Consider the following 24,716-nt stretch of genomic DNA (forward strand, 5'->3'; position numbering starts at 1 on the left):
AACCCTTTCTTTGTCTTCAACCCTCAGAGCCAAACCTTCCTTCCCTGTCACTCTCAGCAGATGACATTGACTATGTTTTGACAAAGGATGTAAACATCATCAGAAGAGAACTTCTACACCTTGCATCATCAAAGCTGAACCCTCCCCTCATTGGCACTTATCCTTTTCTCCTAAATTTAAGACAAGCTGTCTCTGCTCTTTGCTAAAGCCACTGTGCTGATTCCCCATCCTTTTCTCTGATCTTCAACCACTCCTGTCTATCTTGTTCTTTCCCCCAAACATTTAAGTCATGTTCATGTCAGAATTATGGGGAAAAAACCCAACTCATTTATACTCCCCTATAGCTCCCCAGTTACCAATCCTCTCTCCCCTGCTTCACAGCCTAAATCTCAAGAGTTGTTCAGGAGTAGTTTCCATTTCCTCACTTCTCGCTCATTCCCAATCTTGATTTTACTAACACTCTGTTGAAATTCTCACCATAAAGTTTCCGTATTTCCAAATCCAGTGGCCATTTGTCTTCGCCCTACTTGACTCCTCCACAGTATTCAAGTTTCAATACTCAGTGCATGCATGCATGCATGTGCACATCTCTTATCTTTATCCCTTATTTTAAAATGTCAGTTATAAAGATATTTAGTTGAATATCATTGCATTTCTTAAAAACCAACTCATTTATTGTACGATTACTTATCATAATAATTACCATTCATCTTTAGTACTATATATTTTAATGTGAGTTACTTTATGTCTACTTTATATTTCAATTAAGATCTTAAATTGATGTTTAAAAAATATACATACAGGTAGGTTAAAATATTTTTGAATTTCATTTTAGGTTAGTGAAAAGGGAGTTTCAACATGTTTGTTAGAAAAAGTTGGTGCCGGTCTGGCGGGACTGACTTTCTGCACTAGTGGTGCCAACTTCCTCTTTGTAAAGAGTTCAAAGAAGAGACCCAGTGTAAGAGAGCATCTGTACTTCCAAGGGCCCATTTCATTGCTTTTGGGAAAGGTTCAGCTTGTCAAATAGCTGAAAGATAATTCATCTCTTTAACTAATACGAGTTATTTTAGTTGTTCTTTAGTTTGTATGTGAACTACCTGAATAGTTATTTTTCATCTATTTTATCACTTCTTTTTAAACTTAACTCTCCCAGTGTCATGTAGGAAGACACAGAGTAGAAAAACAAACTTCCAAGCACAATATGTATATATTTTTTCCTGTTGACAATTATTTGTGTTGAAGTTGTTTTCTGGCTGTAATCATGGGCTCAAAATGGCAAAGCCAGCTTTTGGTTACTTTTCCCAATAAATGGTTTTTAGCCATTAGATTGCTTTCTGCACATGGGTTTCTTTTTTTCCTCCCTGCACAGGAAGACAGTTCTGGTTGCTTCAGTGGAAAAGCTGGACTGCATGAATGATGGGTAGACTCTGAAGGGAGTTGTTTTCCTGATGAACCTAGGGCAGATGTGTGGGACCACCAGGGGGCACCCTCCACGGAGCACAGAGTAGATGGCCTTGGCTATGGTAGAGTCTTTCCTTCCTTCGACCTTAAGAGAACAAGGGGGTTGCAACACATGGGGAGTATGGGGAAGCATGGCTTGCCAGGACAGCCAGGGCACCAGGGTCTTGGGGAAGATTCATGAGGCAGACAGATCTGGGTGCACTGGTTTCAGGGCTGTAGACTACGGCAAAGCAGACACAAAAGCATTCATCTAAGCTCTGGTTACTCAGAGTGTCTGAGAGTCAACACCGTCCGTGTCACTTGGAAGCTTATCAGAAATGCACAGACTCAGGCCTCATTCCAGACCAAAGAATCAGAACCTGTATGTGAACAAGATTCCTATGCGACTCTCAAGCACATTATAGTTCTAGAAGCAATGCTGCTCTAACCTACATTCAAGGCCGCAGCCTTCAGACCACAGTGCAGATGCTGCTTCCTCCAGGAAGCTTTCCCCGGCCCCCTGCAGGCCTTGGATACTCCTTTCACATCCCCCTGCACTTTGTCATCTGGATCTCACAGGTTTCCTTACTGGCCTGTAGCTGTAGGTCTGCAAGTTTGCCCTTCCTCAGAGTTGAGCTCTAGCCCAGATCATTCTGTGCCCACCTTGCACAATGCCTAACTCAGAGCAAGCTCCAGTCAGACAGAAGGCTCGTCAAGGTGATCAACACGACAGAAATAAAAGCCTGAAATTCACAGAAGGTTAGGTGTTTATTTTCACTGCTTCTTAGACAAGTTCTACAAGGTAAAAACAGAACAGAGACTCTTTCAATGGCATACATTTTAAATGTCGACCTCTGATAGTGGCATTTAGGATTCCCACAGCATGTTGGTTCAGGCACTTTTGTACCCAGAGGCACACAGAATTTCCTAGGCTCTAAAGAAGTGACATACTCTCTTGGAGATGCTGTTGCCAGCTGCCTGGTGAGGTAGGGAAGAGCAGCAGCAGACACGAGGTCAAGGCCAAGCCCATAGCCCACCTTGCCTTTCCTGAGCTGGTTATTCAGTTGGCAGGTAGGCAAGCCCTCTGCTGTACCTGTTCGTTTCTGCCACCCACCTTGGCATCCTTTCCTTTCTGAAGAGCACCTGCAGCAGGAGGTAAGCAGGAAAGGGGAAGGAGCACACTAGACTTTGCTCTCTGTCAGTTTGGTATAAGGAACTAGGGAGGATTGGACAAGAAAGGCAGCCAATTCCAACCTGGGTTGGTGATCTTGGGTGGGTTCCAGTTGCCCATGTTCTCTCTGTTATCTATGAGCAGGAAACTGCTGGGCACTCATGTTGCCAAGTAAGTCCTGAAACCTTTGCTTCATCTGCTTCCTTTGTAGCCAGCCTCTCTGAGAGCCATGCTGCTCCATCGGAGCCAGTCTAGGAGACAAACTCCTGCCTCTCAGCCTTGGAGCAGCGGATGGAAAACATCTGCAGGAAGTGACAGCTTTGCCTGCGCTGCCTTCTCTCCATCAGTCACTAGCCTAATGAGATAGTCTTGCACTTGGCTTCTTTTCCCTTTTCACTAAAGGATCCTAATGCACTCCTCAGACATGAGCTCATGAGCCTCCCTGGGAGGCAGAGGCATCTTCTCTCTCCCTGTAGCACTATTTGCTCAGCCTTCGACCTCTGGACTCTCTTTGTTCCATCTTAAGATGCCCTCAGGCCCAGGAGACCTAAGAAATATGAATGCCCCCTCCCCGCATTTAGAGATCAGAACCTGTCTTATTGATGTCTTCCATCAAGACCTCACCCCCTTTGTGTAGAAAGGTACTTTTTTGATGACAAATCACCCTGGTTCTGAGAGAAGCTGGGTGGGGGTGTTCGGCAGAGAACAACTGTCCACAGGGGAAGTGAAAACAGTTTCAGTATGAATCAGTGAGAGATGGAAGATGATTCGAGGGCACATGTCCTGTATCCCTGGCTGCAGTCCAGACTTTTAGGCTTTGGGGCAGCTGCGTTTCAAGTTTGTAGCTTTGATGGAAAAGACCCTCCCAGCTCTTCTGAAACTTGACCTTCCATTAGGAGAAACTTGGAGCTGGTGGTTTTCTGGGTACTTAGAAAGCAGCATCTTTGTCAGGCAGGCAGCAAAGGATATTTGAAGAGCTCCCCAGTGTTTTTGCACAAGACCAATTTAATGAAGACAATTAGTCCTCCAGCCCCCGCCCCCCCGCCCAGGTGGGGTCCCCAGAAAGGTTCAGCTGTGACACTGAGCCCTCTGCCTTGTGTTCCCCTCCCCTGTTGACTGTCAGAGGGTTAGATTTAGGCCTTCCTGGAGACATTCAAACTAATGATCTAAAAGGCGAGAAGGCACAGCAATCGAAAGGAAAGAATGGCTGGTTATCAACAACTTAAAGGGGGGAAAGAGATTACACTTATTCTCAAGATGGGGTTCATTAGTGGCTCGAGAAAAAGGTGATTTCACACTCCCACAGGAAGATCAATTTGCAGTCCTCAGTGTTGACTTCTGACTTTAAGGGAAAAAAAATCCCCCCAGGGGGAGGATTAGGGGGAGCAGCTTCAGCCACAATCTCCCTCCCTGCCCGGCTCCCACCTGGGCACCGACACCAGGTTCCTCCACCCCTCCAGCTGAAGGCAGATAGGTGAGTGAGGAGCCGTACCTCTTGCCCACTGGCAACTCTTCAGCCTAGCGCAGCCAGCTGAAGTCGGACTCCACGCAGAGCCCCCATCTGCCCTGCCACTTTAGAGCCCTAGCTCTGCAAAAACTTTGGAAAGTAGCAAAACAGGTGTGGGAGACACAAGTGCATCGACTCCACCAAGGTACAAGCCCCTCACTGCCTTTTCTGCACAAAAAGCTTGTGTATATCTGCAAATGCCACAATAATGTGAGTTGCTGTTCTCCTGACACCTGGCACTTGCTTTTAAATCTACATGTCGAAACTCAGGGATTCAACATTTTAGCTAAGTAAGTATAATTGCAAATCCTGTTATATGAAGTATATATGAACATATATCACACACGTGTGTGTCATACTGAATATTACTGAATACATTTGTGCCCCAGGAATTCAGACCTCAGACCACCAGTTTGTGCACAATCACACCATACTGCATGATCAAGAAAAGAAACCCTGACAGGTTCGGGGCACCGTCCTGCCTGCATCTGGTTTCTGGAGCCAGGTACGGGTCCTCACACGTGGCTTGTCTTCTGAGCTAGGGCGTGGTCCATCGGTAGTGTGAACTTGACGGCGCTGTCCTTCTCCCACCCCCTCCGAATCTTGGAAAGTCTGTGGCTTAAGCAGGGCAGGAGGAAGAGACCTTTGACCAGGATGACGACGCAGGGCACCAGCAGCGTGAGTGTGAAGGTGGGGGGCAGGTAGAACTTGTAGCTGCTCTCCTCGAAGGCGCGGGTCCAGCCGTAGGTGAGTGTGTGCAGGGTGCTGAGCACCAGGGCCACAAAACCCAGAGTGGACTGTGGGGGAAAAGAAAGCTGGAGTGAGGGCCAAGGGACAATGGACACAGTGATTCTACCAGTGGCTCATTCGCTTGTCCGCAGAGGGGAAGGAAGGAGTGTGGCTTTAGCAGTTAGGGCTCTGGGTTCCAGTCCCAACCCTATCACTCACTCTCTGCGTGATCTTATTAGTACCTAAACTCTCTGAGCCTCAGTTTCCCCAACCAACCAACCAAACAAACAAAAAAAACCAGGAATAATGCTTTTACCCTGCATGTATATAAGGATTCATTGATTCATGAGGATTTGATAAAAATAACTGTTATTCATATCTTTGGTGGCAGCCAGAGGATTTTAGATGTTCAAAGGAGTTTAAACACATTTTATTTGTTTTGTGTATGTTTTAATGTATATTAAAGTAACAAGTGTCTGTTTTCATACCACAATCATAATTTCACAGATAATCTTTGGCCTAAGGCCAGATAAAAAGGTGAATTGATTTAAAGATAAACACAAAGTAAAAAATGTACTTGGCACATGGATTTGGCATCGATAGGTGGCTCACCGGGGCCTGCAGTTTGCGTGACCTGACGCTGTATATAAAGCTCAGAACACCAGACGGATGCTCTCTGTGGGTGCTGATCCCTGACCTCCTGCCCACGTACTGAGTCATGAACACCAGGCAGAAAGCTCACCAGGATTACTCTCCCACCTGGAAGAAGGTTAACGACCATGGGGAGATCAAGACCATCACAAATACAAATAGAAACAGTCCAGGCCATCTTACAATGGAGCACCCCACCCCTTAGGCCATGTACAGGTCACTTGCAGCCAAGATGAGCTCCTTGTGCACTGCCCTACACACACATGACTTTCTGTGGGGACTGTACATGAGAACAGATGGGGAGTGCTGCTCCATCCATAACTCCAGCCTCAGGGAAGCTTTTGCATGTCAGGTTTCTTGAGGACTACAAATTAGGCACTCTAGATTCTACTGTTAGTGCTGGTCTCGACTGGTATTGACCCTGAGTGAGTCATTTAATCAGCCTCAGTGGGAAGTAAATGATTCCAAAAGCTAAAGTCAGAGATATGGGGGCAGCGCTGTGTAGACGGAGCATTCTCTAGCCCCCAGACAGAGAACAGAAGACACCAAAAGTTAGGGCTTTACGGAGGACAGGGAGGAGAGGCACACGGCAGGTCTGATTGATTCCACTGAGGAACCACTGAGAGATTTGGGGCAGGAGAGACCTGTTTTATTACATAAGAAATGAAAACAGCAGTAATCCAACAAGCAACGAACACATATGCATTTTCTATGAGGACGCGATGCAAGGGTTTCGTTGAAATGTGGCAGCATGGCGGTACTTTAGGGTGCTCTTTCATAGGCTGGTTTTGAGCTTTCCAAAGAAGCTGAAATTGGGCCTCCTGAATTTCCTTCCAGCCCAGCTCATCGGCACCAATACAAGGCTGGGTAAGAGAAGCTGTCTTGTTTGCATTCTCCTGACACTTTTCTAATTGGGTCTGATTCTGCTACTGTGCCTAGTGTTGGGGGAGCTTTGTTTGTACCTGTTCCAGTACAAACACTAGGATGGTGAACCTCAGTAAGTAGGAGAACATGGTTTGGAAGAATTGCTTGTAATGCTTTTATGAAAAATAATACTACACATTTTCTAATTCACTATAAGTTCATAGGCAGGTTCCCAAACACAACGTTTTTGACCCCAAATAAAATATTAGCTGTCAAAGATCCCCAGTCTCTACCCTTCCTAGCCATCCCTGGCAGTTCTTGGTTTTGTGACCACATCAAGGATCTTTTTATCCCATCCTCAACAACTTCCTGGCTTAACACAGCCACTGGGAAAGGCCATGATTGGCTCTGCACCATTACCCAGTTACTTCATATGTCATATTAAAATGGTCAGCCCCCAAATGGAGATCTCCTTGACTGTGAGTCACATGCAACCAAATTTTCATCCCTTCTGGACATGTCTATCAAGAATTCCAAATCTCCCGGCAAGTTCTGAACCACACCAACATTTTCTAAGTTCTGATCTAGTGATGCTGAAGAAGACTGAAGTTAAAAATGTCCCCAGCACTGAGAAAATACTTGCAAATAATATATCAGATAAGGGATTAATGTCTAGAATGTATAGAGATCTCCTACACTGAACGAGAAAAACAAACAGACAAAATCAACCCAATTCAAAAGGCAAAGGACTTGAATAGAAATTTCTCCAAAGAAGAGAGATGAATGGCCAATAAGCACATGAAGAGATAGATCTTCAATATCACTAATCATCAGGGAAATACAAATTAAAACCAGTGAGATAGTAGACTATCAGAAACACAGAAAATAACAAGTGTTGGTGAGGATGTGGGCAAATTGGGAATGTGCAGTTAGTTAAATGGTGCAGCCACTATGGAAAACAATATGAAAGTTCCTCAAATGATTAAAAATAGAACTATCATATGATCCAACAATTCCGCTTCTGGGTAGTTATCCAAAATAATTGAAATCAGGGTCTTGAAGAGATATGTGTACACTCATGTTTATAGCAGCATTATTCACAGTAGCTAAAATGTAGAAGCAACCCAAGTGTTCAGTAACAGATGAATAGATAAAAAACAGTCTGGCATATGTGTGTGTGTGTGTGTGTGTACTCTTCAATAAGTATATATATGTATACACACACACACACACACACACACATATATATACATATATACACACACATATATATATACATATGTGTGTGTGTGTGTGTGTGTGTGTGTGTGTGTGTGTGTATATAATGAAATATTATTAAGCCTTAAAAAGGAAGGAAATTCTGACATATGCTATGACATGGGTGAACCCTGTGGACATTATGCTAAGTGAAATAAACCAGTCACAAAAAGACAAAGACTATATGATTCCACTTTTATGAGGCACCTGTGTAGACAAATTGAGAGACAGAAAGCAGAATGGTGGTCGCCAGGGGTAGGAAGAGGGGTAATGGAGACTTATTATTTAATGCGCACAGGGTTTCAGTTTTGCAAGATGAAAAGAGCTCAGGAGAAGGATGATGGTGATGGTTGTACATTATGATTGTACTTGATGCCACTAAACTGTATACTTAGAAATGGTTAAGATGGTATATTTTATGTTTTGTGTATTTTACCCCACATGCACCGCGCCCCCCCACACACGCTGAAACAGGGGGCAGAATAAGGTACCAGCACTGACCATCAGAAATAAATCTTGAATGAGCCCGATGACCATCCTGATGTTCCTCAGCCAGCTGCCTGGCAACAAACCCTTACTCAGCCTACTTGTGTGGATTTATGGAGTTTGCCGAGATGGCTACAAAGTGCCTTTTACCTCTGAGAGTTTATCAGTCTGAGACTGTGGTTTTTCAAATCTAGCTACATATTAAAATAACCTGAGAAGCTGGGAAAAAATATTAATGCCTAAACTCCAGTCCCAGAAATATGGATTAAATCGGTTTGGATTAGGACTCAAGTATCAGTAGCTTCTAGAAATTCAGTGATGATGGACTATAGTACAACCAGGACTAAGAATCACTAATTTAAAGGCTATCACAACCTAAGCACTTCTGACTTCAGGTTAAGAAGTTCTCATGGCCATTTGTTGGGGAGAAACTGGACTTTTCTGTTCCTTTGACAAATATCCACTGCGAGCCTCAGTGTGCCCACAATCTACATCATGGGGCTCCCCATATGCTGCGGCAATGAGAACCCACCCAGGCTTAGGATCCTCACCCTGGTGGCCCTAGTGAGGCCTCAGTACCTCCCTCAGTGATACGTTCTGGGGCTATTTTCCCCAACCCCTAATATGGAGAGTGATGGATCGTGCTGGGCATGTGGGACATACACTGGGAGTATGGAGATGCTGCTCGCATCCATACATCCTCATCCCTTTGCCACCCCAAATTCCATGGTGACAGGTGGGAGGAAGCCCCAGCCTGAGGCAGTGGTTCGCAGAGAGTGCTGCCAGCCAAAGCCAGCCAGTAATAAAAGGCCTTGTAACTTTCTAATCCCAATGGGAGCCTGGAGGATTCCAGCAAGTTTGTTGTCCTAAACTCTCTTCTTGGGAATAATTTAAAAATCCCAGAGCAGCCAAAGGGGGCCGAAAGGAAGGGAAACATTGTCATAGGGCAATTAATACACGCCCTGCCCAAGCTAGGGCCGTTTTTATTATACGTAACCTCGTTAGCAAAAAAGAAGCAGCCAGGTCCCTCATGCTCGATTACTGTGGCATGAAGAGGCTTTGGACAATTGCTCACGAGGCTGGGTCAGAGCTCTCATTATTTCAGGCCAGTGGCTGAGTGGGCAAGGTCACAGGAATTTCCTCTTCCTTTGGGGCAGAACCGAGGTGCTACGAATTGAACCCGAATTTCTCTGTCCAGGTGATCTGCACAACCAACCTGGGTATTTCGCAATCTAATGATGTTTATTGGGTTAATTAGGAGCAGTTACCGCAGCTAAAACCAAACCAAAATAATAACACCGCCACCCAAACAAACAAAAACCCAAATTAAAAACTTTGAAAACAGCCTCAGAAACAAAAGGATGAACATAAGTACAAGTCACCTCTGTGGAATGGACACACTGTTTTGATAGCTTTTAGCTAAATAAATCATTAAAGACTCAGGGGTCAGGCCAGGCCCATTGCGAACCATGGCATCTCCACAGACAGTTTCCAAGACTTGCTGCAGTCCTGTGTGGTAGGGGACAGAAATGGGGTCCAGGTTGCTCCTTGCTGGCAGTGCTTACTTTACAGGAGAAGACTTCAGCTTAGGTCAGAAACCACACTATTGGGTGCACATATTGTGCATTTTACATGTCCTCAACTCAGCTCCTCCCAATGACCACAGGAAGTGGACACAGATATAAGTGAGGACACAGATGCTCTAAGAGGCAAAAAAATCTGTCTGAAGGGCTGGAAAGTGGTGGTCTTGGAACCGAAACCTATGTCTCCTGGCTCCAAACCCAGTCCCCTCCCCCAGAAGTTGCCACACTGTATCATGTATACCTGAGTCACTCGAGGAGCTGGCAAAAACTGACTTTCAGAGCCATACTGGGCCAACCCCGGGTATCTGAGTCCATGGGTTGGGAATGGGCCTGTGTATCTCTATTTCTCCGAAAGAGTTCTGTGACTTCAAACTTTTTTGATGGCAGCTCACAGTAAGAATCACATTATTGCCCAATACACAATCAGGAATACCACATATGTATAAATGCCTACTGAATTGACATAGCTGAATAAATATCTATCCTTACAACATACAAAGCACTCCGATGTTTTCTTTGCCATTCTATCTTATTTAAAAAGCTGGCTGTGACCCATTAAAATGATTTCATGACCCACCAATGAGTGTCAACCACAGTTTGCAAACACTGACCCAAACCATTCTCATGCCCAGGGTCAGACTCCCTTAGCCCTTCTCTCACTGCCTCCTACGGAACTCAGAAGTGGCTAAATGGTAGAGCTTAGTCAGGGATAATGGAAATGAGGCCACATACCCAAAAAATGATAGCAAAATGCCTTTTATCTTTCTTTCGCACATAATCTCTCCCGGTGGCTCACAGCATCCTTGCAAGGCACTAACTCCATTTTACAAGAAGCTCCGGGAGCCGATGTGATCTACCCACAGTGGCAGAGCCAGGACTGGGCTCCTGGGCACTCAGCTGGTCTTCTGCATCACACTCCTTGGGGAGACAGAGCATTTGTTTTTGTGGACAGAATGCGGGAATTTGATTTCCACAAGTAAAACCCTGCCTTTCTCCCCATCTCTCAGCCTTATAACTCTCCTGCTCTTGCAGTGGCAGGAGGACTTTCACATTTGTCTTTCGACTCTTCAATATGTAAAGCAGGGTACTGCCGGCCGCTGAGGTCCCGGTCAGCTTGACTAACAAAACCAAATCCTCTGGCTTTCCCAGGCAGCCGCAGCTCGGCTTGTAATCTGTGGCTGCTTAAGGGAGCAACTTTCTGGTGAGGGGAGCAACCTGAAGTCTGTTTTAATTGTGGATAAACCATGTACCCTGGGATACTCCAGGCAGGAACAGGAAAATCCTAGATTTGGATGTGTGACACATGAGGATTAGCAGCCAATAAATAAAATTCTTTTTTCACTCTCTAATGCCAGCATGTGTCGGCCCTGAGCACTTCTCCAGGGACCTTCTGAGATGAGCAGAGCCAGTGAGATTCAGAAACAGACACACTGAAAAAAAAAAAAAAAAAAAGCACAGCTCTTTTATTCTAGGGTACGGAAGCAGTCCCAATCAGGGACAATTAATTTGGATTACATAAGAGCATTATACCATCAGTATCCCTCTTTAAATCCTGTGCTGTGTCCTTGCTGCACAGAGAAGATTTGCAACAGATTTTTGTTGACAGTGGAGGTGGATACGATAGCTGTTCTCTGCCCTGACACAACAGTGGTGGCAGAATCCAGTATTAGTCAGCACCCATCCATGGGAGGGGATGAGTTAATCCGCCAACACTGGGGAGCTGACCACGTACTGCGTGTGGGGAACAGTAGCAGATGCCAAAGAAATGTAAAAAATGTCCCTGTCCCGATTGTCCTTATAACTGAAATGTGGCTATGCCTGTCTTGTTCCCTATTGCATCCCAGGCCTAGCACGATGCCTGGCATGCAGTAAGTCTCAATCAATAGCTACTGAGTGAATAAATGCACAAAGAACCTCATGTCTCTAGTAGCACTTCTCAAAGGATGTTCTGTGGCCCGTAGATAGCTGTTATCTGAAAGAGGCGGGGGGAGGATATTAATGCTCAAATAAGCCTGGTTAACAAGGTCTGTTGTTATAGATGTTATTAGAATCTCTGATGTGCCAAAGTGCATTATGACTCTCTTGGGGGGAAGCGAAACTTTACTCAGGTTCATTTGACTACAGACCTCCTTTTCTCTGGATTTTTTTTACAGCGACGATGTCCTTTGGGAAATGCTGTGTTTCATCCCCCATAAACTGATGATCCCAATGCTCACCTCCTGTCTGCCCTGCCCGAATCAAGGGGTTAAAGGGACCAACAGGACCGGGATGAGAGTAGGGTGCTCGATGATGCACCAGGCTCACCTACCGGCTCATGGATCCCGGCTAGGACAGCAAGCTGTTTAATGACTGCATATCATGAGATTTTGTTTAGGAAGCTCAAGAATTGTAGGAACTGATACTGTTTAATTCAGGATTCAGCATTCTGTTGTCTAATATTTTCTCATGCTTATATCTGGCTTCCTCAGATGTCAGGAAGATGAGCTTATCCCAGGTAGCCCCTTTATCAGGAGATTTGGATGGGCTCCCGAGGCTTGGAAGTGGTCCTGCTGTACAGATTATCAAACTCGAGGCAGTCTGCAAAGCGGAAGGGGCTTGCACATGAGGCGAGGCCAGAGCCAAGCTGAGGCTCACCAGCAGAGGCAGACCTGCTTTACCTGAACAAAGTTAAACTCTCTCCAGTTGAGCGAGTTGGCAATGGACGGCAGCGAGGTGACAGCCAGCAGGGATAGCACGCCCAGGGCCAGCACTCCCAGGGACAGATATATCTCCATTCGCCAGACGTTTTCTTCAACCCAGAGGTGACTCTTGTTGGTCAAGACCTGATGTGCAGAGGAGGAAAACCATGAACACTGTAGCAATGGTCGGTGCCCTAGGCTGCGGGTGAGTGAATACCTTAGGATGCAAGACACAGAGAAATGACTAACATTTCCATCACACATAACATGTGCCTAACTCTGTACTAAGCTCTTTAGGTGATCATCTAATCCTCACAACCACCCCACGAGGTAGAGGTCGCTCTTATCTCCATTTTACAGAACTAAGAAACAAGGCAAAAAGATCAAGTACCTTCCCCGTAGTCACACTCAGCTAGGAGATGGCAAAAGTGGGACCAGGACCCAGGCATTGTGCCTCCAAAGGCATGGGCTCCCTCCTCATAGCTGTCACAGATATGCCTGGGGCCAATTAGCCAGATGGTCACATGAGTCAGGTAAGAGTCAAAGAAGTCAACAAGACATACAGATCCTTCAAACATGAACATATCACTCAGTTTTCTCGTCCCCAAACCCCAAAAAGAGAGAGCAGGATCTCTCTTAGCTCAGATTCCCTTTGGCCAGATGGGCTCATGCTTCTATTGCCTGCTTATTCTCTCAGATCCTTTGCCCTCCTGATTCACCCAAGTTGCCTGCATCACTTGCATCCAGGGCACACGAAGACATACGCAGACACTAAACCTGTTAACATTTCCTGACTCAAAGCTCCCAGCTTCCATCTTCCCACACAGCTCCTCATTCCTGTCTGAAGCATGTAGCTTTGGCTTACCACTGCCACTCAACACACTGACATCCACTCACCAAGCAGACTAGTGGGCACTTATAAAGCACCTACTGTGTGCTGGGCCCAGGGCTGCATGTCCTCAGAGAACTCTGGAATCCCCCACTGAGCTCTGAGGACACATTAAGAGGGATCCCCGTGGGTCCAGAGATTTCTACCCTCTCCCTCCCCATCTGGAGTGTCCTTGCGGCTGAATTTCCTCCTAGCCCAGCTGACATTCACATGTACAGCGCACACACAAGAACTTTATCAAGGTCCTTCCATTAGAACCATTTCCCAACTACACCAGGTAGCAGAGTTCCGGGAAGTCAAGGTGTTCTCTGAGAAACACCATGAAATACTGGTACTTTAATTCTCCCGGTAAAACAAGGAAGAGTATTTTCATTAGGAAATGTGACAGTGCTTTAGTAGGCAGGCCTCTGCTTCGCAAAACAGAATGACTCGTACAGGTTTTTGAGAAAGTATTTCATCAGGAAAAAAATAACCCAAGCCTAGTTAGCAGATATAATATTAAAAATGAATCTAGTGGGCTGAGCAAAAATGTTTGAAAAGCTTATGAGAGAAAGTTTAAAGAAATCGATAAAATGCCATCCATTGGGTACTTTTCCTGCAATTTGAGAAAAATGATCGCCTCTGTTCTATTTTAGGGAAGGCTGGCTCACTTTGGTGTTTTCAAGCCTCAAAAGAACCAGGAGTCTGGGGACGCAGAGTCTCAACCTGACCATGAGTCGTGTGTGACTCTGGGCTTCCGTTTCTCTGCCTGAGAGAGCTGAGTGAGGTCATGTCTGCCATCCTAAGACTCTGCTAGTGTACAAACGAATGTCAGTATTAGCTACAAGGGTGTGGCTGATATCACCCTGCAAAGGGCGGAGAGGGCTCCTGTGTAACTGAGCCCAAACAAGTCTTATACCTTCACAGCATCAACAGCTGCTGCTCACTAAGTCACCTCCTCCCTGCAAGTCATTTGTTCTTCAAGTATACTTCATTAGTCACTGCTTTCTGCATTTCGGTAAGATCAGGCAGTTAATGTCACAAGTCAGAGTTTGGATTACGCACATACCACATTTGCTTACAGAATGTCTTGTTTTTTTCCTCTAACATTTCCACTCCACAGGGATGCTGGGAAAGGGCGGACAGAGGAGGCAAGGGTGGAATGGGTGGTGAGGAGCCTGCACAGGAGGGTCTGGATCCAGCCGCCTTCAATAGCCCGTGAGGTTCTTACCCAACCTGAACCCCAGCGCTGTACGCAGGGCTCCCCAGTGACCAGTGTCACGCATGGCTGCCTGGAACGTACATAACTCTCCATTCTCCTAGCAATTCTCCCATATTTAAAGCTAGCCAAGGCGGCCGCTTTGAGAATGACAAGGAGTGTTTGTCAACAGGGAAGAAACGGTGGCATTCATGTGGGGTTTCCTGTCCCTGTAGGTTACAGGTTAGAAGCTGAAGGACTCAGGGCCAGGAGGACAGGGGGGCTGCAGCATTAGTCCTGCTCCATGTCCCAAGGGTGAGTGGTGGGTGGGAAGAGGGTGGTGCCTACTACCAGCCAGACCCAGAGAAAGGGAGGGCAGGATATGGACGAGGCAGCCTGTGGTGAGGGAGGGCAGAACAGCCTTGCGGTTCCAAAGCCTGGATTTCAATGCCAACGCTGCCCTGGGGACAGTCATGGGACCCTTCCCTGGCTAACAGCACCACTGTCTCTTGCTGTGTTATTGCAAGGACCAAGAAGAGGATGTTTGTGGAATGAGTAGCATGTGACTGGCACTTAGTAGGTGACTAATGTAAGTGGCTGGAGTTGTTGTTCCTAATGGCAACTGGACAGTTAGACTAGTCCTTGCCCCAATTTCTACACGTACTCCTTTTACGCGATGCCTGGTATTGGCTCCGTGGTGGCCAAGTTAACAACGAGCAACTCAGGGAACACGTGCTGGGAATCTGTATAGGAATCATGGGCCTCAAGCGGTAGAGGCCTCAGTCACAGAACCCTTGAGTCAGGCAGCAGACATGCAAATGAGTGATTACAAAGTGATGCAAAAGAAAAATCACCGAAGTGTGGACAAAATACATTTTACAGAGATGAGCATGGGGAATGAAGGAGATAGGCTGAGAGGGCTTAACAGAAGTAGGGTTTTGAGGGAGAAATAGGAGTTTGTCAGGCTGTCAAGGTTTCCCAGCGTGGGGAGCCTAGGGAAGGAGGAATGAGCTTCGCCCATTCAGAGGATAATATGGGACCAGAGTGTGATGTGTCGCAGGAGCAGTGGGGAGACGAGGCTGGGAAGAGAGTGCTGCCGCACTGCCAATGGTCTGTTACTGCCCCGGGGCAGTGGGGCGTCACGCAGCGACATGGTCAAACGTGACTTTTAGACAATTCTCTGAGAGCCCAGACTAGATTTTGGACAAGAGGGAGAAGAAAATAGTGTGTGGGTTAAACATTTTCTTTGATCTTGATCTTGAAATGCATTTCTTATAAGAACAAGACATTTAGCAAATCAGAAGGTGCTATACAAATATTTGTTATTGTCTCTGATAATGCCATCGGTAAATATGGTCAGAGAAGTTTTCTCTACAGCTGGTATATCGCTCTGCCTCCAAGTCTGCAGACGCAGGGTCTTGAAGGAAACCTTGCAGAAAGTCTCTTGTGCCTTTGCTAACATGGTCGTTTTCCCCAAAGGGTGGTGAGTACTCGCCCACTAGGAGGCCCTGAGAGGGCAGTCCAAGGGCCAGCTGGGAAAGTCACACATCAGACTCCCTGGAGGCCCTGGTATTAGCAGGTGAATGCATAGCAGCCTCTGATGTACATTCTCAGAGCCTGAGAACATGGGTGACCCACAGACTATCCAATATCTGCTTGAACACCTCCAGGTTTAGGCAACTCACCACTTCTGGGTTGCTCTGCTCTGTGTTAACTACGTCTTCCTCTAACCATCCCCGCTCCCTGACATACCCACGTCCACCCTAGCTCTGCCCTCCAGAATTCTGCAGAACAAGGTTAAGCCCTTTTGCGTGACAGGTCTTCATTGTCTCTGAGAGTGATCCTGTCCTGTGGGAGTGATGGTTGCCTGGCAACCTCTACTAGAGGGAGGAAGGTGGAGGGGGAAGGGGGAGCCTGCAGGCCTTAAGGACTTTGGAACTCCAGGAAACTACCTGGCCTGCGCCCCTCTGTGCCCTGGTATTTGCATCATTGCAAAACTGGATTAACATACTATCAAAGAGAGCCTTGTCAGGGCATAGAATTTAGCCAAAGGCTGGCAGAGGGTGGTGGTGGGCAGCAGGGGTTTGCCTTGGACTCTAGGGGGAGGGGTGGTTCTTTCTTCCCCACCCTACTGCCTGAAATACAAACCACCCAGATCTGCCACCTCCTGGGCAACAAACACTGTGCCTGTCCCTGAGGAACCACACAGAGCCTCCTGCCTTGCAGGCTGGCTCTTTTTAGAAATAAATATCAAAGGGTATCAAAAAAATTCACACTGGGAAAGATCTCGATCTACACATCAGGGCCTTGAGGACAAAAGAGGTCAAGGTCAACGTCAAAGTCTTTGTTCCAATCAGTGATGCTGGAGGATAAGAGCCCAGGGTTTTGGCCTTCAGCCCTCCATACCGCTCTACACCTCCCTACAATTGTCTCTGTCTTATTCTCTTCTGTGACCCCAGAGCCTGGTAGAATAGATATTCAGTGAATGAATGAGTGATCTGAGTCCTGGGATCATTTACTCAACTGTTTACCTGGACTTGCTTCCTCTTTAGAAAGCAATATAGATACGAGCGTGGATCTGGAGAATGGCTGAATTTGAATCCCGGCCCTGTCACTTACTGGCTGTGTGACTTTGGACAAGTTACTTAACCTCTATGGCTCAGTTTTCTCACCTGTAAAATAAGGGAAGTACCTGGCTTATAGGGATGAGGTAAGTGTCAAAAGAATTCACACTGATTATAAAGCCCTTAGAACGGTAGCTGGAATATAGCAAGTTTTTTTTTTAAGGTTCGTAACTATTAACTTTTTCAATTCCTCTAATTTCCAGCAGACATCTTGCTTCTCTGCCTGAGTCTGGGGTTCTCCCTTTTTTGAAATGAAAGCTAAAGCCCACAGATACATGATGCCAGGTGTCCACGGGTGGGGAAGGAGGAGGGCATTTGAGAAGCTGCCAGCAAGGAAGAAGGGGACTTGAGAGAGAGTAGGGACAGAGGTCTGTGGTTCCCAGGCAGCAGCCCAACCTTGCCTCCTGGTCCTGCTCTGGGAGGTAGTCTGACCTCAGAGGGGATGTCTGCATGGTGAGTGTACCTGGGAGGGACCCGGCCCCATCAGGATCCCTATATCTCCCAAGCAGGAACAGAAACTGCAGGGTCTATCTGGGCTGGAAAGAGGAGTAGATGAGAAGTGTCTCTCTGGCACCTGGGACAAACTTTTGGGGTGACTAGTATCCTGGAGTAGGCAGAACCCACATACCAGGCTCAAAGGTGGGGACTGGAGATAGACTAAAGCTGGTTGGGGAAACTAAAGAAAGGCAGTGTTGCTCGCAGACCTAAGCTTGGGACTCAGAATCAGGTCCTGTAAGCCAGGAGGAAGCATCATGAGGCCTGTTTCTATGGGTACAGGTACCCGCTGATGCTGCCTGGGCTGCTACCTGGATTCCTAGGAATCCTGCTGGGTTTCCTAAATGAATAATTACTCCCTTGTTCCCCCAAATCTTGTTCTTGCAGCCTTCCCCATCTCAGCTGATGGCAACTCCATTCTCTAGGTGCTCAGACAAAAACTCAGAGTCACCCTTGACCACCCCCAAGTCTGTCAGCAACTGTGTGTACTCTGGCTTTAATACCATCTCACTCCTCTGCTGCTCCCACCCCACTCTAAACCTTCTTCGCCTCTCGGCCAGGTTCCTGCACAGCTCCCTTACAGGTCTCCCAGCATCTGCCTTTTACCCCCTATTGTCTGTTCTCCACCAATAGTCAGAGTGAGCCAGTTAAAATATCAGATGGACCATCACTCCTCTACTCAAGAGCCGTCACTGCCTCCCTATTTTACCATGTTTAAGGCCAAAGCCTGTCTTCAGCCTTCAAGGCTTCCCTGGTCTGGCTTCACCCTGTCAGGCCTCACCTACCACCACCTGCTCCAGCCACAAAGGCCTCTTGGCTGTTCTTCACTTGTGCCAGGCACAAGTGCCCTTGGCTCCACCCAAGGGCTTCTGCTCTTGCTTCTCTTCCACTAGCCACGGGCTCACTCTAGACTCCTTCCTGCCTTTGCTCACAGATCACCGCTCAGCAAGCCCCGCCCCGCCCCGACCACCCTTTAAAATTGTACCCTACCCCTTTCCCCTGCTTGATTTCTCTCCTTAGTACTCATGATCTTCTAAAAACCCTCTATAACTAACTGCTCTATTTGGTTAAGGCTCCCCTGCCAGAGCTGTGCCCACGAGCATAGGGACTGTCATATTTTGTTCACTGACACTCCAAATCTTGGACAGCAGGACATGGGCACTGCTCATTTGGGGCAGAATTCACAACTAGTGACACATACGACACAGTGACTAGCGGGCTGCACCCATGGGCGTGGCTCGTCCTGGAACCCGGGTGGGCTGTACCTGCTTGATGGCGAGGTTGACCAGGTTGTAGCGGTAGGAGATGCGCACCGGCAGGCAGACGCTGTAGACAGCGTGCAGGGCGGCGCAGAAGAAGCTGAGCAGGCCTATCTGCTTGCGGTGCTGCAGCCAGTGGTCCAGCCAGTCGGGGAAGCGGTGGTACTTGGTGCCGCGCCACAGCTGCAGGGTGGCCGCAAGCACACCTGGCAGGTAGACTAGTGACAGCAGCACGTAGGCCACGCACGGCGGCGTCGTGTTGACCACAGAGAAGGGGAGCTTGTAGAACTCATTCTTGTTCTCTTGTACATAGGGCTGCAGCACATCCCGGATGAAGTTGTAGGTGTAGAAGAAGATGAAAAGCCCCAGGGCCAGAATGGTGGGCACCTTCCAGCCCGGGAGCAGGCGCAGAGGAATAGCTTCTATCTCCCGGGCCGAGGCCAGGGACCCCATGTCCACAGGCGTGAAGCCCATGGCATGTGCCAGCTCTGAGACAGTGCGCTTGGCTTCTGGCTGGTCACTGCAGATGGGCACCTGTGGGAAGAAGAAGGGGAATCGGACAGGTTCACAGGCCACATGACTGAGCAGGGCCTCAGAGAGCATCAGGGCCAAACTCACTGAGCAGCTGAGAAAACCAAGGCCCAGAGAGTTGCCAGTTAATAATACAGTTGGTAGCAGAGGTGGCTCTGACTCCCATGCCAGAAATCCTTCCTTGGCTCCGTGTGGCCTCCCAGCTAGCCAAGCAATGCCCACTACTCAGGGAGAGTGCGTGGTGCTCACCTAGCAGGGAGTATTTTGCCTAGTTCATTACTACCAGCCTTCACAAGCAAAACGCCCACCTAGGTAGCCCCATGGACCCTTGGAATAGGTGGTTTGAGGATAGTGGTCTGCCCTGGGGATCTCTCAGCAATAGGGCTTTACATATGGCCCAGAAGGTGCAGCTCTATCCCTTAGTCCAGCAGTGTTCCCTTAGATCATGTCCCTTGGTCCCTTATGGCCTGCTATGGCCCTCAACCAACATACAAGGTCTTCCACAAGCCAGCCTTGCCTCATAGCCCACCAGTCCCCACTATGAGCTCTCATGCAGGCACACTGGCGTCCTCAAGTCCCCAAACACTCCATGGGCCTTACTGACCCTGCTATGGTCAGTTTGGTCTACCAACATTGACTCAGCACCTACTATGTACTGGGCTCTTCATTTTGCAGTCCCTCAGCCTTGCCACAAACCTTCAGGTAGGCACTACTGTCCCCATTTTTCAGGTGAGGAAACTGAGGTCTGTGTCTTTGAGTGTTGTCCCTTTGGCCTAGAATGCCCTGCTGCTCCCTGTGCTTAACAGCATGAGGTGGGCTAAGGCCAAGGTCAACCTCAACGTCTTTCCCAGCCAGCCACTAGCTCTGTTCCTTCTAGGCCCTGCCACCTACTCTCACTCACTGTCCCTGGCCTGTCCAAATATGGGAGTCCCTACAGACAGCAGTGGCTAGGCACCCATGTGCTCTCTCCCAGCCTGGCATGGAGCTGTGCAGAAGGAGAATCTGAGCTGGACTCATTGGCAGAAGTTCTTACACACTTGTGGAACCTGGCTTCTTCCTCCAGGAAAATGCTTGGCCTCTTGGCATTAAAAACCACCTTGTCTTGAGAGAGCTTCTCTTGCCAAGAACTGTATGAAGCTCTGGCCGTTTTTTTGCAGCCATTTTTCACTTCCCAAAAAATCTGCTCTTGACTATTCTGAGAAATCCATTCAGTTCTTAGAAGACTTTCGAATAAATGACATAAATTTTGGGACATACATGCTTCCTCTGGACTTGGCAGATAAATGTTACTTTTCTCCTTCTGAGTCCAATTCTAAAAGCAAAGTCTCTCCCCTTCTCTACTCTAAATATGAGAATGAAAGCCATCGACTATTTCCTCCTTGCCCTCTAGGTAATTAAGTTACCATAGAAGAAAAAATACAGATTTCAGATTTATGGGAACTGGGTTCAAATCCCAGCTCACTAGCTGTGGGACTGAGCGTAAGTAAGTTCATCAACATCTCTGAGCCTCAGTTTCCTCCTCTGTATAATGCAACTTGGCAGTGATATGAGACAAGCTGAGACAATGAACACGAAGTGCCCATCACCCCGAGGGTCCTCAAGGAAACTCAGCCATTTATAGTTATTGTTATGATGGTTATTATTCCCCAGCACCTACCTGCCTGTTCCCATCCCTCAGGCCAGCCTGCAAGGTCCAGGCAGAGATGACATTGAAGGCCTTGACCACTGTGCAGGTGGGGAAGAGGGAAGCCAGGTACTCGGCATTGGACTCACGGTGCTGAAGGTGCTCCTGCTCTGTGGGGTTGCTCACATCCACCAGGATCTTGCCAGCTAGCTGGTCGCTAAGACCACACAGCGAGGAGTAATGCTCCCGGAATACAGCCACAAAAATGACCTCAGGGGAGCCTACTGCCTCCGCCTGGAAAGTCACTTTTGCTGCAGAGGGGAATAGCCCGACCATGCGTTTGGGGTGGCGGCTTCCAACCACCACGCTGAGGCCGGAGCCCACTAGGCGTGTGGCCAGAGAGCGGGCAAAGTCTCCGCTGCCCAGGATGCCCACTTTGGGAGCCTCACTGGGGAACTCTGCAAGGCTGCTGTCACTGTCCACCAGGCGGCGGCTGATGAGCGGTTTATCCATCTTTCCTGACAGTTTGGTGGCTGGAAGAGAAAACAGGAACCTGGTCAGGGGAGGGTCCCTGGACTTCCCTTCCTACTACCTCTGTCTCTTGTTTGTTGTAACTTCATGGTGGTCAAATATTCACCCAACAGGCCTTCAAGACTGCTAACTAATGCCGTCATAGGGGGACAAGCTGAATGAGACCCGGCCCTTTCCCAAGGAGGGCACAGATTCAGGAAGAGCAAGGGGAAGGACCTCTGCCATCCACCCTTTGTCTTTCCTGCTAGATTACTTCTTCAGGACAAATTCGCAAGAGTAAGAGTGCTCAGAAAGAAGGGTATGGAATTTCTATAATCAATGCTATGCAATGCCATACTTATTTTCAAAAGGATTATGTGGTAGGAAGTGTTACTATCCAGTAGTGACTATTTAACCCCAACCTCATCATCACTGGGTGTTATCTTTAATTACCAGGAAGGGCGGGCTTTTTCCTCTGCTTGTTTACATTTTGCATTTTGCAACAGTACCTCTGATGCTCTTCCTTAAGTAGATGTTGAGCAGCTTGAAGGAAGGGGATCTCACCTTATTTGACTTTGGATCTCACCATTTATCGCAGAGCCTGGCAAAGAGCTGATGTTTAATATTTGCTGAATGAAAGAGTAAATACTGAAATCCCACTCTCTGAGGGTAAGGTTGGGGTAGGTCATGACATTGAATGGGATCCTGAGGTTGAATGAGTACCCTGGGATCTCCTTTACTGAGCCTGAGATATCAATGGACAGGGAGGGAACCCTGGACTCAGGTCAGCAATTTACAGTAAACTTATTGAGTTGGGAAAAATTATATTTTAATTGTCACTAAATTCTAACTGAAATGTGCTATTTCCTTTATGCATGGATGTAAGCAACAAATCACATTAGTATTAGCAATACCTGTGAGTTTGTCACCCATATCTACCAATGTCATATCACAAATTTAATAATGAAAGAGTTCTCCAAGTACTGTTCAAACTCATCACTAATTTCAAATCATGGTAGATAGGAGCACTTAAATACATAACACAAATAGTAGCAGATCTAAAGGGAAAAATGGACAGTAATGCAACAACAGTAGGAGACATCAATACCTCGCTTTCAACAATGAATAGATCATCCAGAAAGAAAATTAAGATGGAAACATTGGACTTGAACTGTATACTTCAGACAAAATGATCCTAAAAGATACATACACACACCACGTTGTATATAACATTAAAAATAAATAAGCATAAACGTATAATATGTAACTCCCATTAATTTTAAGTATTTTGATAATATGAATTTCTTTCTTTACTAATATTTTTAGTTAAGTGTTTCTTTTTCCTTTAAACTTTATGTGGTGGCATTTTTAACCTCTTGGAGAGGACAGGAAACACGTGGAGACGTTACCAGCGACAGGAATAGCAATGGGTCCAATTTGGAATTAATTTGATTCAATGTAAATTATTTTCCCTTGAAATTATTATGACTAAAGAGCCTAAAGGCCCCCCATTTCTCAGGAATCCTGTTGGCAAAAGAGCACCATATGGGTTTCCTAAATGAATAACTGCTCCCTCATCCCCCAAAATCTTGCTCCTGCAGCCTTCCCCATCTTAGCTGATGGCAACTCCATTCTTTAGGTGCTCAGACAAAAACTCAGAGTCAGCCTTGACCTCCCCCCAAGACCATCAGCAACTGTATGTACTCTGGCTTTAATACCATCTCACTCCTCTGCTGCTCCCACCCCACTCTAAACCTCCTTCACCTCTCGGCCAGGTTCCTGCACAGCTCCCTTACAAGTCTCCCAGCATCTGCCTTTTATCCCCTATTGTCTGTTCTCCACCAACAGCCAGAGTGAGCTCAAAGCAATCACTATTAAAATTCCAATGGCATTTTTCATTTAGGATCATAGATAAAATAATCCTAAAATTTGTATGGAACCACAAAAGACCCCAAATAGCTAAAGCAATCTTGAGCAAGAACAAAGCCAGAGTCATCGCACTTCCTGATTTTAAACTGCAAAGCTACGGTAATTAGAATAGAATGCTACTGGTGTACAAACAGACACATAGACTAATAGAACAAAACAGAGAGCCCAGAAATAACAACCCACATATAAGGTCAATTAATCTTTGACCAAGGTGCCAAGAATACACAAAGGGGAAAAGGACGGTCTCTTCAATAAATGGTGTACTGGGACCTGGGTGAGGGAGAAAAACAATCAAGCAAAAAAAAAAAAAAAGAGAAAGAAATTGGACCTTTTTCTTATACCATATAGAAAAATCAACTCAAAAATGAATTAAAGACTTAAATGTAAGACCTGAATTGTATAAGTCCTGGAAGAAAACATAAAAATGTAAGGAATGGTCTTGACAATAATTTTTTGGACTTGACACCAAAAACACAGGCAATGACAAAAAAATAAAAAGTAGGATTGCATCAACCTAAGAAGGTTTTGCATAGCAAAGGAAACAATCAACAAAATGAAAAGGGAATCTAAAGAATGAGAGAAAATATTTGTAAACCATATGTCTGATAAGGTTATATGTGATGTACCCAGGTATATATACCTGATAATATACAAAAAATAGGAGCTCATACAACTCAATAGTAAAAAAAAGACAAATAATACAATTTGAAAATGGGCAAAGGCCCTGAATAGATATTTTTGCAAAGAAGATATACAAATGGCTAACAAGTACATGAAAAGATGCTCAACATGACTAATCATTAGATAAATATAAATCAAAACCACAATGAGATAACATCTCACACTAGTTAGAATGACTATTATCAAAGAGTCAAACTAAGTGTTGGCAAGGATGTGGAAAAAGGGAAACCCAGTTCACCGTTGATGGGAATGTAAACTGGTGCATCCACTATGGAAAACAGTATGGAGGCTCCTCGAGAAATTAAAATAGAACTACCATATGATTCAGCAATTCCTCTTCTGGTATTTATCCAAAATCACTTATCTTCAAGAGCATTCTTCACCTTATGTTCATTGCAGCATTATTAGCAGTGGCCAAGAAATGGGAACAACCCGAGTATCTATTGATGAATGAATAGATAAAAGAAAATGTGGTACATCTATACAGCAGAATATTATTCAATCTTAAAAAAGAAGGAGTTTGGAGAAACATGCAGAGTGAGAGACGTCCCCAGATCTCTCTCTCCCCTTGAAACAACAATAAGCTGAACATCTAAAACTAAACAAAAAACACCCAAACTGCACACCAGCA

At 46.4% G+C, this 24,716-nt stretch overlaps 1 protein-coding gene across 5 annotated transcripts in view; it reads right to left on the bottom strand.

The window, feature by feature from the left end:
* Positions 1–2,189: 2,189 nt before the first annotated feature.
* The window catches only part of STEAP3 (STEAP3 metalloreductase), a 46,908-nt gene continuing 24,381 nt past the window's right edge, over positions 2,190–24,716 (bottom strand). For 4 of the 5 annotated variants that reach the window (XM_015596723.2, XM_015596722.2, XM_015596724.2 and 1 more), the window contains 4 exons: positions 20,999–21,498; positions 18,817–19,344; positions 12,346–12,510; positions 2,190–4,915 (listed from right to left, as the gene is read on the bottom strand). In XM_015596723.2, the coding sequence (XP_015452209.2) occupies positions 4,634–4,915; positions 12,346–12,510; positions 18,817–19,344; positions 20,999–21,498 (1,475 nt within the window). In that variant the 3' untranslated portion in view covers positions 2,190–4,633. Of the gene's footprint in view, positions 4,916–12,345; positions 12,511–18,816; positions 19,345–20,998; positions 21,499–24,401; positions 24,526–24,716 lie in introns of those variants that run through there. The other variant, XM_025039380.1, reaches the window with a different exon arrangement.

Source organism: Pteropus alecto, unplaced genomic scaffold (genome assembly GCF_000325575.1).
Source record: "Pteropus alecto unplaced genomic scaffold, ASM32557v1 scaffold3, whole genome shotgun sequence".
NCBI lineage: Eukaryota > Metazoa > Chordata > Mammalia > Chiroptera > Pteropodidae > Pteropus > Pteropus alecto.